At 38.8% G+C, this 12,111-nt stretch overlaps 1 protein-coding gene across 7 annotated transcripts in view; it reads left to right on the top strand.

The window, feature by feature from the left end:
- The window catches only part of ypel1 (yippee-like 1), a 31,904-nt gene extending 21,727 nt beyond the window's left edge, over positions 1 to 10,177 (top strand). For all 7 annotated transcript variants that reach the window (XM_046385959.1, XM_046385961.1, XM_046385960.1 and 4 more), the window contains 3 exons: positions 1,586 to 1,629; positions 3,831 to 3,939; positions 5,278 to 10,177. In XM_046385959.1, the coding sequence (XP_046241915.1) occupies positions 1,586 to 1,629; positions 3,831 to 3,939; positions 5,278 to 5,367 (243 nt within the window). In that variant the 3' untranslated portion in view covers positions 5,368 to 10,177. The remainder of the gene's footprint in view (positions 1 to 1,585; positions 1,630 to 3,830; positions 3,940 to 5,277) is intronic.
- The last annotated feature ends 1,934 nt before the right edge of the window (positions 10,178 to 12,111 follow it).

Raw genomic sequence — 12,111 nt, 5'->3', positions numbered from 1 at the left:
AACTTATCAGCCGCACTCATTTGCAGTGGAAAAAGTAAAGCTGATTGGGGCCTGTCTGCCCACTGAGGATGACAAGACTGGAGGAGAGAAGTCTGGCATGCTCTGTCGTCACCTACTGTGACGGCTTTACTGCTTTCTGTTTACATTAATATACAGTAACGTCATGTGTAGACTCAGCGGCAGGCAGGCAGCAGGATATTTCTGAAGCTACTCTATTCATCACAACTACATGATTGCACTTATGTTTTGTATTAACTTGTGTATCTGTTTATTATTATCTGCTGCTTTTACATGAAGTTCATATCGAATTGACTGCATTAATTCCTCAGATTTATTTTGGGAAAGCAGGACAGAATAAAGGGGTTCAGTCTATATTCATTTATCTGTTTTCATCGAAAAAATTTGCAGTTGCAATTTTTATTGTTAACCAGGTCGATCGTGTGAATCATGTCAGAGCAGAGTTTCATTCATTTCAGTCACAGAGCAGATTGGACCATCCTCCAATCAGATGTTGAGGTTTTGCCTGTAACACCTTCCTCTGTGTAAATCTGCAGAGACATTTACGTGCATCTTCGTTCCAGCCTTATGGGAAAGGAAATTCATTAAACATGTTTATGAAGCCTCAAGGACATACAGACTGCATTTTGGTGAGAAATGCTGAATGTAAACATTACAGTATTTGTTTACAAGAAAACTCCACAGGGTACCTTTAAAATATTCCGCCGTGCATGTTCTCTTTTGGGGTTGACTGGGATGTGAATCATTAAATCAGAGTTCAGTATTGTAATTGTAATTAGCTGTGTGTGTGTGTGTGTGTGTGTGCGTGCACGCGCGCAACTTACATAATATGCTACTGAAATATATTGTCTTGGCTGTGCTTTTTATTGACATTTCATTCACATAGCTCAGATCCTCAACATTGTTCGGGCATTAAAGGCTCTTCTTCTATCAGCTACTAAGATGCTGTTGTTACTCTGAATCTGCTTTGATGCCTTGAAAAGACGGTGAATATCTGTAAGACAGCATGTCAACAGTGAAGGTTGACATCTTTGCAGAAGGGAAAACTTTGAAGAGGGGAGTGACTGTTATCAGATTTTTATCTAGATTTCATGTCATCTCAATCATTTGGCAAGTAACTTCAGTGAAAACACAATCACATCAATATTGCACCTGTTTTTTGACAACTTTTTTGACATACAATTTTCCAGCAAATATTTGGTAGATAAATAAGTATTGGTAAGAAATGTGTAGTTTGAGTTTTCTGCTCTGATGTAACAAAGGAAGTGACAGGAATCCACCATCAGTCCTCAAGAAATAACAACTGGATCTCTGTTGTCATTGAAGTTGGCGTGGTGATGAGACTTTGTGTTCAGACTTCAGCACCTGTCTGAGACTCATTTTATTTCCACACCTTCAGGCAAACTTGTATGTGAGAACCTTGATAAGGTGGAAGAACAAGTATGCACGGCAGTTACTGGGAGAAAAGCACCCCAGAGTGTCAGTTGCTGACATGCTCGTACTCAGCAGTGTGGTGCAGCTCTGTATTGTCTACTTACATGTCTTTCTCTCTCTCTCTCTCTTTCAGTCATTTCAGGGCAGTCAAGGAAGAGCCTATCTCTTTAATTCAGTGTAAGTATGAGACCCACACCTGCAACTGGTACAACATCATTTATTTGGACCAGAGAGAAAATTTTGCTGTGTTGCTCTTTTAATGCATTTGGTTTGCTCCAGCAGTAAAATCTGAAGTGATCTGAAGCTTGTAAATAAAAACCTAAACAGACTAACGAGAAGCTCAGTTGTAGAACACATGAAAAGAGTTCATTTGTCTTCCCTTCGCCTAAGCCTACTGCTTTGCTGCCACACAAGTTTAGTCTTGTTTTCTGAACATGGTCTGCTAGTGTTGTGCTTTTACTAACACAATACAACTGTTTACCATTGCTGCCAGGATGACTGCACATATGTCTTATACACATGTCTATGTTAACATATATGAATATAAAGAATTTCCCTTCGGGGATAAATAAGGGAATTCTGATTCTGATTCTGATTCTGATGAACAAAATTTAGACCAGTTTACAGGAAGGTGGACCCACAACAATACAGGGGTACAACCACTTTTACTAGCCACTAGGTAAAGGTTCCGTCCACTACAACAGAATTCTCTGCACATGTTATTCCCAGTAGCCATATTAAATTATCTGTTTCAATAAACACATTGCACTACATAAGATTCTCTCAGCAGATGCTTTACAATCCTCCCTACCACCATTTAAACACCCATGTTGGAAACGTTTTGAGGTTCATCACGTGGACAGCAGGAGCTTGAAATCAAACCGCCAAGTTTGAATGAAACCGGAGCGGTTAGTGTCGCAAACCTCCCCCTTTGTCAGCACCAGCAGTGACAAGGAGCGTAATGCATTCAGAGTTGGTTATTCTGACTTTGTAGAAAATGAGGGAAGGAGTCTAGAAAATCAGTAAAGTACAAGTACAAGTTTTTGGGTAGAATTTTTTGGTGTACACCTATAAATGGATTAAAAAAATAACGTTCATATTCCCAAAACGGTAGGTGGAACACTCGTAGATATGCTGTAAATTGCCAGTGTGAAGGCAAAAGGAAACTGCAAACTGCAGTCTGTACAATATCATAGGAAGTCAAAACTAGTCTGATTCCACTTTGCCAGCTACACCCAGTTAGTGCTGATTGAGTGATAACATGAATGTTTTTTTTCTAAATCCATTCCTAGCTACTTGTTGAAATATAGTCACTGAAGTGCTTCATGAACAGCCGTTATATGTAATCTAGACATGTGAACAAATCTAGCCCAGTTTTAAGCTGTACGTGTAGATGCTTTGATCTGCATGTCACCAAATTAAAACTTCCTGCTAAGCTGAGCTGATAGACTTGTTTGTGGTCTTTACTGAATGTTTCAGTCCATGCTACAGGAACTGCTGCCTAGCATTCATCTCTTTAAACCACTTGTAGTAGTTTATTTCTTGATCGGTTAGTTTTCGCCTCTCAGTTGCAGTGAATCACACAGAAGTCCCCCGGTGTCAGGCTGCACCTGCTTTGTGCCACTCGTTTGGATTACATTGTTCCCACCTGTCGGAATGAATTGAATGAACAGGCTGCAGAGTCCATATAAATCATTCCAAAAATGTTGAGTATGAAACACTCAAAATCCAATGAACAGAGCCTATGATGGTTTAAAGTAAAAAAAAAAAAAAAAAAAGAACTTTAGCCTAAAAGGAGCTACAATTGGTGGAATAGTTAAGTTCCACTTAAAAGCTAATCAGCAACATGGTGTTTACTGGAAGGTTGTAGTATATTGTTTAGCAAGAAAGACAGTGCAAATATGAAAATAATTCCTTAAAAAGAAGGTTTTCCTGAAGAAATGAGTATTTGAGTTCTGTACTTCATAGTAGCATTATTTGTATTGGCAGTGTACTATTTCTGTTTTGTTTATAATTTGTTCCCACACAAATGTAGATGCTCAAAAAGTGTCAGTAAAGTAAATGTTCCAAATGTCAAATGGGGAGACTAATTAATGTAGCCTTGTTGTTTTAGCTTGATGGTCACATATTTTTGACATCATGGAAAGACTCTCAGGGACTTCCTTCATCTATTTTAAGAAGATAACCAAAATTGGTCGCATCTCATCTATCTGTATCTTTACGTATGGAGAAATAGATTGATTTGAGATATATCTGAACTGGGATAGAATAATCGTGGTATCAGCATGCAGTACTTCACTTTTAACATGGACCGTTCTTCACAATAAGTACGGTACTTTTATGAGTGACTTTTTCTCCACTTTCTGCCTAATCTACAGGGTGAATGTCGGCTGCGGGCCAGCGGAGGAGCGGGTACTCCTCACAGGTTTACATGCTGTGGCTGATATCTACTGTGAAAACTGTAAAACCACCCTGGGTTGGAAATATGTAAGTCAGTGCCTCCTTAAACTTTAACCTGAGCCCTTTTACTTTCCTCTCATAATGTATTTTGATGCACCACTTAATGGATGCTGCTGTGTTATTGTGCAACTGTATGGTTTCTTGGCTACCAAGGGGACAAATTATGCTATTACAGGTCAAAAGACCAAGATTGGTCTTATTAAACATTGCTTGTTAAAGCCGTGGTGACATTTTTTTCCTTTTTTTGTTGCTTGTGGTTTTATTTAGGCTTGAGATTGAGTACTCTGTTGTCTCCTAGCGCCCAAGATAATTACAGTTCCGAAAGGTTGGCTGCAGACAGCCAGACTGGTACCTCTGAGAGTCTACAGTGATTAAATGTCAGGCCATTTTGAAGAGGCTTGTCTCAGTAATTGTCTGAAATGACTATAGAAGGGTGTAAAATAACTGAATAAAGTATAAGACAGGAACTCACTTAAAGCTGCTCCTTCAGTGACAAAAACAATTAGAGATTGTGAGAAAGGCCCGGAAGCAAAGCAGAGCGAAGCTGCTTTACAAGGCAAAGCAGGCTGAGCAAATATTGAACATGCAGACACAGTCTCACATTGACATCCTGATTCTCCCGAAGCACAGCAGGACTACTGAGAAAACATGCCAGCAAACATACAGACCTTAAGGAGTAAGTTTAGACATTTGAAAGAGGAGATTTGGTCACTGGAGGAAACCGTAAAGTTAAGTTGTTTTTTTTCTATAAAATCCTGCTATAATCAGATAAGAAGGCCGGAAGAATAAATGTATGCATGCTAGTCCTACCGCCTGTTTGTTTTGACTAGATATAGGAAACACTGCTGAGTTATTGAAAATAGTTTATTTTATGGTCTATATTTCTTCTGCAGTGCTGTATATGCTGTAAAATAAAATTTTCTCATCTTATTTAAAAGCATCTAAATTGCCTTTTGAAGACTTCAGTAACATTTCACAGTGCATGTCAAAGTTGTTGTATGTGCGAGACACGACAAAAGAGTTTGCCATTGCAAGAGTTTGTAATGACTGATCCATGGCGGGTCAGTGGGATTAAGTAATTAAAATAATAATAAATAACCTAAAAATGTAATCACATTCATTATGAGGTTTATTTATTGCTCAACATAAAATATGTATATTCAGACATCTTGACCATAATTTGAAATTTTTCTGTTCATGTAATTAAAAAAAATATTGACCTAACAACGACTGATGTCAGATTTCAACATCAGTATCGATCAGGCTCTAGTGTGGACAACAATTGGTCTTGTAACTTAAGTTTTTCTCTCTTTTTTTTTTTTTTTTTTGTTTTTGTTTGTTTGTTTTGTTTGTTTTTTTTAACAGGAGCATGCATTTGAGAGCAGTCAAAAGTACAAAGAGGGAAAGTTCATCATCGAGCTGGCTCATATGATCAAGGACAACGGATGGGAGTGACGCTCCAGCTGCACTATGTCTCTTTCTGACCTGGGAATGCTCTTTATTGAACTGCGTGGAGCGTTGTTCACACACACACACACACACACACACACACACACACACACACCCTTACAAATAACCCTCCACGAACCTCCACCCCTCGCCTCCTTCACGTGCACACACCCACCTGCTCATTGTGAAACTGAATAAATGACGTAAAAAAACGACGACAATGAAGTGGGGCAGTTGTTGAAAAATCACGTCACAGGAGTCCTGTCGTTCCTTTAAAGATTGTGTGTTCTCCTTCGCAGCTCCGGAGCTTCTGGGTTTGACCCAAGCCCACTCACTCTCACACCCTCTCGCCCCTACCGCACCACGCTTACAAGTGATTGTGGTGTTATGGCGACCACTATGCGAATGGAGATGGACTTCACTGAAAGGACATTTCTTTGTTTTCTTTATTTCGCCCATCCAGCGAGATGAATGACTTTGATGACTTTCGTTATTTTAATGTCGTTTGCTGTAGTTTTAACTTCTGGGTTTGATAAGGTTTTGGTTTGATGGCAGATGGATGTTACTGGTTAGCATTTTATTTCCCTGTCAAGTCCGTTGTGTTTTGTTTTGTTCATTCATGTTTTTTTGGCTTGTTGTATCTGTGCCCATAGCTGAGTGTGTTTTTCTTTGCTAATGTCCAAATGAGCGATCAGGGACAGAGGGGAAAGGGAGTTTATCATAGTTACAAATATGTAGCAGCATTTGTTTTGTTGTTTTTTTAAGAAAAAAGTGGTTAAGGATGGGAATTGCAGTAGTGTGGGATTTTATTCCTGGTAATTTTTTTTCTTTTCATTTTTACTTCTTTTTTTCCCATTTTGTGCATTTTCTTTATACCACCCCCTCTGGTACTTTTCAACACCCCAAAAGCATTGAAAGCAGGAAAGCAGCACCTAGTATTTGTGTGACAGAAATAGATTTATCTATATACATGCATACATACACATATATACATATACATATACACACACACACGCACACACTTATTAAATATATATAGATATATAAATATTTGTAGTGTTTGGCTAAATGCGATTGTGGCTGGTCCCATTTTGCAGCAGTACCATATGTGAAAAAGACATGAAAAGGAGCAGAAATAGTTTCTAGACTGAGGAACCTGAAATCAGTGTCCACATGTCATAAAACATTAGGACAAACTGTCTTATTCCATTGTCTAGTTATTAAACAATTACAAAATGAATACATATACACATACTATGATTACATATCCATACATACTATGAGAATGTTTGTAGTACGTAGATATTGGAACATGGATACTATATATATATATATACATATATATATATGTGTGTGTGTGTATATATATATATATATACACAAACACACACATATATATATTTGCTGCCATGCACATATGTATATATGCATATGACTGTGTGTGTATATGCATTGTGTATGTGTGGTCATACATTAAACTGTGGCACACTTGAACAATGCTACTTCGTTTGCACTTTGCAGAGGCCTTTGGTTCATCTCAGTTTAGAGGCAAAAAGTTTTTTCGCTCTCATCTGCTTTATTAATGGCCTTCTCACAGATAAATGATGGATTGTTGGAGACGGAAAGAAAGTTAGAGCTGGATGGTTTGAGGGTTTTTGTTGTTTCTGTTAAGACTGTAGTGCGGTTAACAGCTGTCCAGTAATTCGGTTTGATTTTATTTAAATTTTATCAACAAATTCTGCTTTTCCTCTCAGTTTTTGCTCGATATAGACCTCCTTTCAGAGAGAGAAGTGTAGTTACAGATTCTTTGCTGCTATGCTAGTAATCCCTCCATTTCTTCCCACCTTTGTAGGTATGTTGCACTTTATTGCTTCTCAGTCGCTCTCTCTCTTAGAGCATATGAACTGTCTCCTCTTGAGCAGCATCTGTGCTTTGCCTCTAAGCCGTATGAATCTTGTGCCTCTTCAAAACATGAACGGCCTCCCCTTTCTTTTTCCTGTTGTGCAGTGCATAACTCCGAAAAATGTCATGTGAACCGATGTGTCTTCCCCCTTTCTGGTTCAGAGTGGCCCTCGAAATATCGTTCTTCACCAAATCCTCATAGAGCTCCCTGTTTTTTTTTTTCTTTGAGCAGAGAGTTGGTATTCATACATGTATATTTTCTATGTTAAGATTTAGAGGTGCAAAAACAGATGGATATTCAGTATATTATTTCTCAGATTAAAGCAGAGAGGAAGAGGTTTGGAGAATGCGGGATGCCCAGGGCTTGTTGTTTGGCTTTTTATTGGACAGATAAAAAGATGGCAACAGGTCGAGGTGGGGCGGGTGGCACAGGAGAGATTTAAAAATCAGCAGTGATTGATTACTTTGCCGGCAAGGTCAGTCAGATCACACGACCTTTATCCTAAAAACGATGACAATGCAAACCCTTAATAGTTAGCAGTAATACCTACTTGAAAATATAAAGACATAAACAGCTAAGATATTGGCCCGTGTTACAGTTTTTGTACATACAGTAACATATTTAAGGTTTTATACGTATTTCTACTGGGTTAGTTGTTTTACTTCCCCAACTTGAAGCACTTTTGTTCACTGTACCTCTGGCTGTGTGTATCTATGTGTGTGTGAGTATGTGTGTGTATGCGTGCATGTGTACATGCATGCATGCATGCACACGAAAGTGAATGTTTAGTTTCTTTTCCTCAGTTTTATTTCTCTTTTTCCCTCTTTTTGGTTTGGAAATGTTTTTATTTGTCCTTTTGTTTTTTTCTTTCACAGCTGTTTGGTTTCACTGTCTGCTCGAGAGCCAGGTTAGTTTGCTTGGAAGTGATTTATCCCCCTTTTTTTTCTGTTAGCTTGTTTATTTAGCTTGTGTGGTGTGAGCCCGTTAGAGGGCTGGTGTTTAGGTCTCTGCTGAGCCATGTAGACGTTGAGGGTGAGCTGGAATCTCCCACCATGTCACAGGGAGAGCCTTTACCAAGACCCTTTCTCCACCATAGTCAGTGTCTCCTGTATAGAGGGCTTTCAGGGGATGAAACACACTCTATGGTGGCCATATTGGAGGTCCTTAGCTCGGCTGTTGATATAAGATTGTATTTTTTGAGAACATTTTTTGAACAAAACTTAACTGTTAATTCCCTGATCTATTTGATTTATTATTTTGATAATAATAGACTGTTAGTGACCTGAACTTAGCTGCTACATCCCAGTTCTGGGGCTCTCTCTATTTCAAGACTCCTAATAGTACAATTAAGTCTTGTTCTAACTTAAAGATTCCTTCAAATGCAGCATTAAAAAAGCTTTTCAGTCTTGCCAGTGTTATATCAATGGTGCATTCAAGCAGTTTTTGTCAGTTGCAGTCAGGATATATGGATATATTCACTGATATTCAAGGTCCGGTGGTCACCATTGCTGGTAAACAACTGGTAAACTACATTTCAGAAACTCCATTATCACACGACTTGCCTGAGTTTACTACAAGGTATTCATCGCTTCAACAGCCATTGTCTGGTCTTAAACTTGAAAACTACTGAGACTGAAAGTTTGATGATATCACATGATCTTCCTCGGAAAATGTAGTTACTCAGTAATGGAAGTGTTTGAACTGTCATGTTCAAACTTCAGGTTGTGAATGTATGCAGCAATGACAAGTCGGTAACTCTGTCTGCTGGGGAAGAATATGTGAACCGTTATACAATTGCTTCTTTCCATTTGACTTTAGAAGAAGTCAAGCAGCGCCTGAATGTACCATTGGTTTTATATCTGTTAGGCTACAGTCTCATTTGGAGAGGATGTGCGGGAGGGGTCTGTCCGTAAGTTTTTGCGAAAGACACACCAAACGTCCTGCGTCCTGCAAACGTTACAGCTCGTGAATTGGGATTCAGCTTTTAACTGGTCAGCCTTCACTGTCAGAGAAAATGGCACTGGTAGCTAAATTTGGAAACAATAACAACAAACAACCTCTGTTACCAGACCATTCACGTGTGATTTCATAATTACCAAATGGACCCACGGTAGTCCCACTTTCCTCTTAACTTTTACACAAACGCGGCCTGTGTCTCTAAAGGACCTGCAAGATGGCGCCAGCAGTGGCAGCTGGGAGATTTGTGACCCAACTGCCGAGCCTCTGTACCCTCCCTCCAGTCAGTCAAGTTAAACCCACAAAAAGCAGTTGCCAGTGTCACCACCGGTGTGTACCAAATAAGAACTAGGTTCTACTGAATGCATCAGTGTCATGTGTCAGTGGGTAAGATGGAAGCCAGAGCTCGTGTTTGAGTGTCTCCTGGAGATTCAACTGCTATACCAAAATTCTAGAGGAGAAATCCTGTCACTTATGACATTTCTTTCTTTCTGTAGAATGTTTTGATTCTCTGAACGTAACAGCGTCAAAGCAGCCTGGATGAAAAATGTAGATATTTGCTGCTGAAAACTGTTTACTTTTTATTGTTATTTTGTTTTATTGTGACACTGGCTACCGCGTTTTTGAGCTTTGTACTGTCTAATATGTATCTGAAAGGATGTTGATCAAAGGCAAGATGGGTATACAGGGGAAAAGACTGTACAAGTTCTTTTCTTAGGACTGTTAAATTACAGTTTAAGGTCTAAAGCATGTTGTATTTATAATGGCTATATGTCGTGCCTGTTTTATTATTATTTTTTCCTAAATTTAAAATCAAAAATATTATATGCTTTTTATTTGACTACATTGCTTTGCATTCTGTCTTAGTAAAGCCATGTCACATCTGTTTTCACTCTAATGTAAACTATCAGATATCACAATAAATTTTCAATGGCATTAAGTTGTGGATTGTGGAAATCTGTCTTTCATTCATTTCATTTCACGTCTTTCAACATTTATCCAATAACATTCGCCTGCCTCTGTGTGATTGACTGGCAACCAGTCCAGGGTGTAACCTGCCTCTCGCCTGTAGTCAGCTGGGATAGGCTCCAGACCCCTGAGACCCTGACGGATAAGCGGCATAGAAAATGGATGGGTGGTTGGTTTTGTGTAGTAATTTTGTTGATTGTACATATCCAGTGGGTTTTGTTTTGCAAAGCAAAATGAACACTGGTTGTAAATAATGTGGAAAGCCACAAGGACATAATGAAAATAACAGAAGAACATCAGCATATTGCAGGAACACAGAGCTGAGAAAAGGAACTTGTGTATGGAGGTTGTGATATGTGTGAAAAGATGATGAAATTAAGTTTGACAGTTTACCACGGAGGTTGAACTTGTGATTAAATATTACAGGCCTGGCAGAAAATATGTCAGCAAATACCCTTTAAAAGTAAAACAATTACTGAAGCATGAAATTCACTGGTTGTCCTACTGATGTGTGAGTCTCGGACAGAGGGGAAGTGGACAGTCTCAGGATGGCAGACTGTCAGGTAATTAGATCAAAACTGAGATCTGCAGTTTCCTACTGATGGCATTTTTTTCTTTTTCTTTTCTGACTGACCTGGAAGTCTGTGCGGTTCATCGACTTTCTCTTCACATGATCTGACTGTGCCTACATTTCTGTATTTAAAAATACAGGTGGGCTTGTCACCATTTAACTAAAACGATCTTGGTGCCAGTACAAAAACCACGGGTTATAGCAATGTCAATGCAATACAAATTTGCAGTAACTTTATTTTGGAAACATGAACATGTTTTATTACTTTTTTAAATAAATAACAGTATATGCCAGAAGTGTGCCATGTTAAAAACATTAGGTCTGCCTGACATTAGGGAGGCATTCTGATTTAGATAAGGAAATTTATGATAAAAAAAAAATGTATATAATACCCAGTATTTTGCTGAGCATCCATGTCCACCTTTTACACAGATTATCAATGCTGAAGACACATTTCACTTAAAGATATTAAGAACTGAAAAGAAACCACTGGACTTCTGTCATCCTAGCATTTTCTTTATTAAACTTGGGAAAATGTGCATTAACAGACAAAATGTCACTAAAGGTGTGATGATTGTGTTAGGTGCCAGCTACAGCTGAAACAATGTTCTCAACATGATTCATATGAATTGGAATAGAGCAGTGTAACATTACATTTCTCATCTGGCCTCTCAAGTAAGAAAAGTCTGTCTGTATTGGTTCCTTTTCATTATACTCCGCTTTGCTTTTTCCACATTTTGTTATGTTACAGTCTCATTCCAAAATGGATTAAATTAAATTTCTACCTCAAAATTCTACACAAAATACCTCCAATAATTTGCTTGAATCCTTGAGTTTTTTGCAAACTTATTAAAAATGAAAAACAAAAAAAGGTAGCATGTACATAAGTATTCACATCCTTTGCCATGACACTCAAAGTTGAGCTCAGGTGCATCCTGTTTCCATTGATCATCCTTCAGAGGTTTCTACAACTTGAGGTGAGTCCACCTGTGGTAAATTCAGTTGATTGGGCATGATTTAGAAAGGCACACACCAGTCTATATAAACCCTCACAGTTGACAGCACACGTCAGAGCACAAACCAAGCCATGAAGTCAAAAAGAATTGTCTGTAGACCTCTGAGACAGGATTGTGTTGAGACACAGATCTGGGGAAGGGTACAGAAAGAGTTCTGCCACATTAAAGCTTCCCAAAGAGCACAGTGGCCTCCATAATTCATAAGTAGAAGAAGTTTGGAACCACCAGGACTCTTCCTAGAGCTGGCTGCCCAACTAAACTGAGTGATCAGGTTAGAAGAGCCTTAGTCAGGGAGGTGACCAAGAACCCAATGGTCACTCTGACAGAGCTCCAGT

The sequence above is a fragment of the Scatophagus argus genome, chromosome 4 (genome assembly GCF_020382885.2).
Source record: "Scatophagus argus isolate fScaArg1 chromosome 4, fScaArg1.pri, whole genome shotgun sequence".
NCBI lineage: Eukaryota > Metazoa > Chordata > Actinopteri > Scatophagidae > Scatophagus > Scatophagus argus.
The sequence above is the reverse complement of the archived record's forward strand: the minus strand, read 5'-3'. Positions and strand labels throughout refer to the sequence as shown.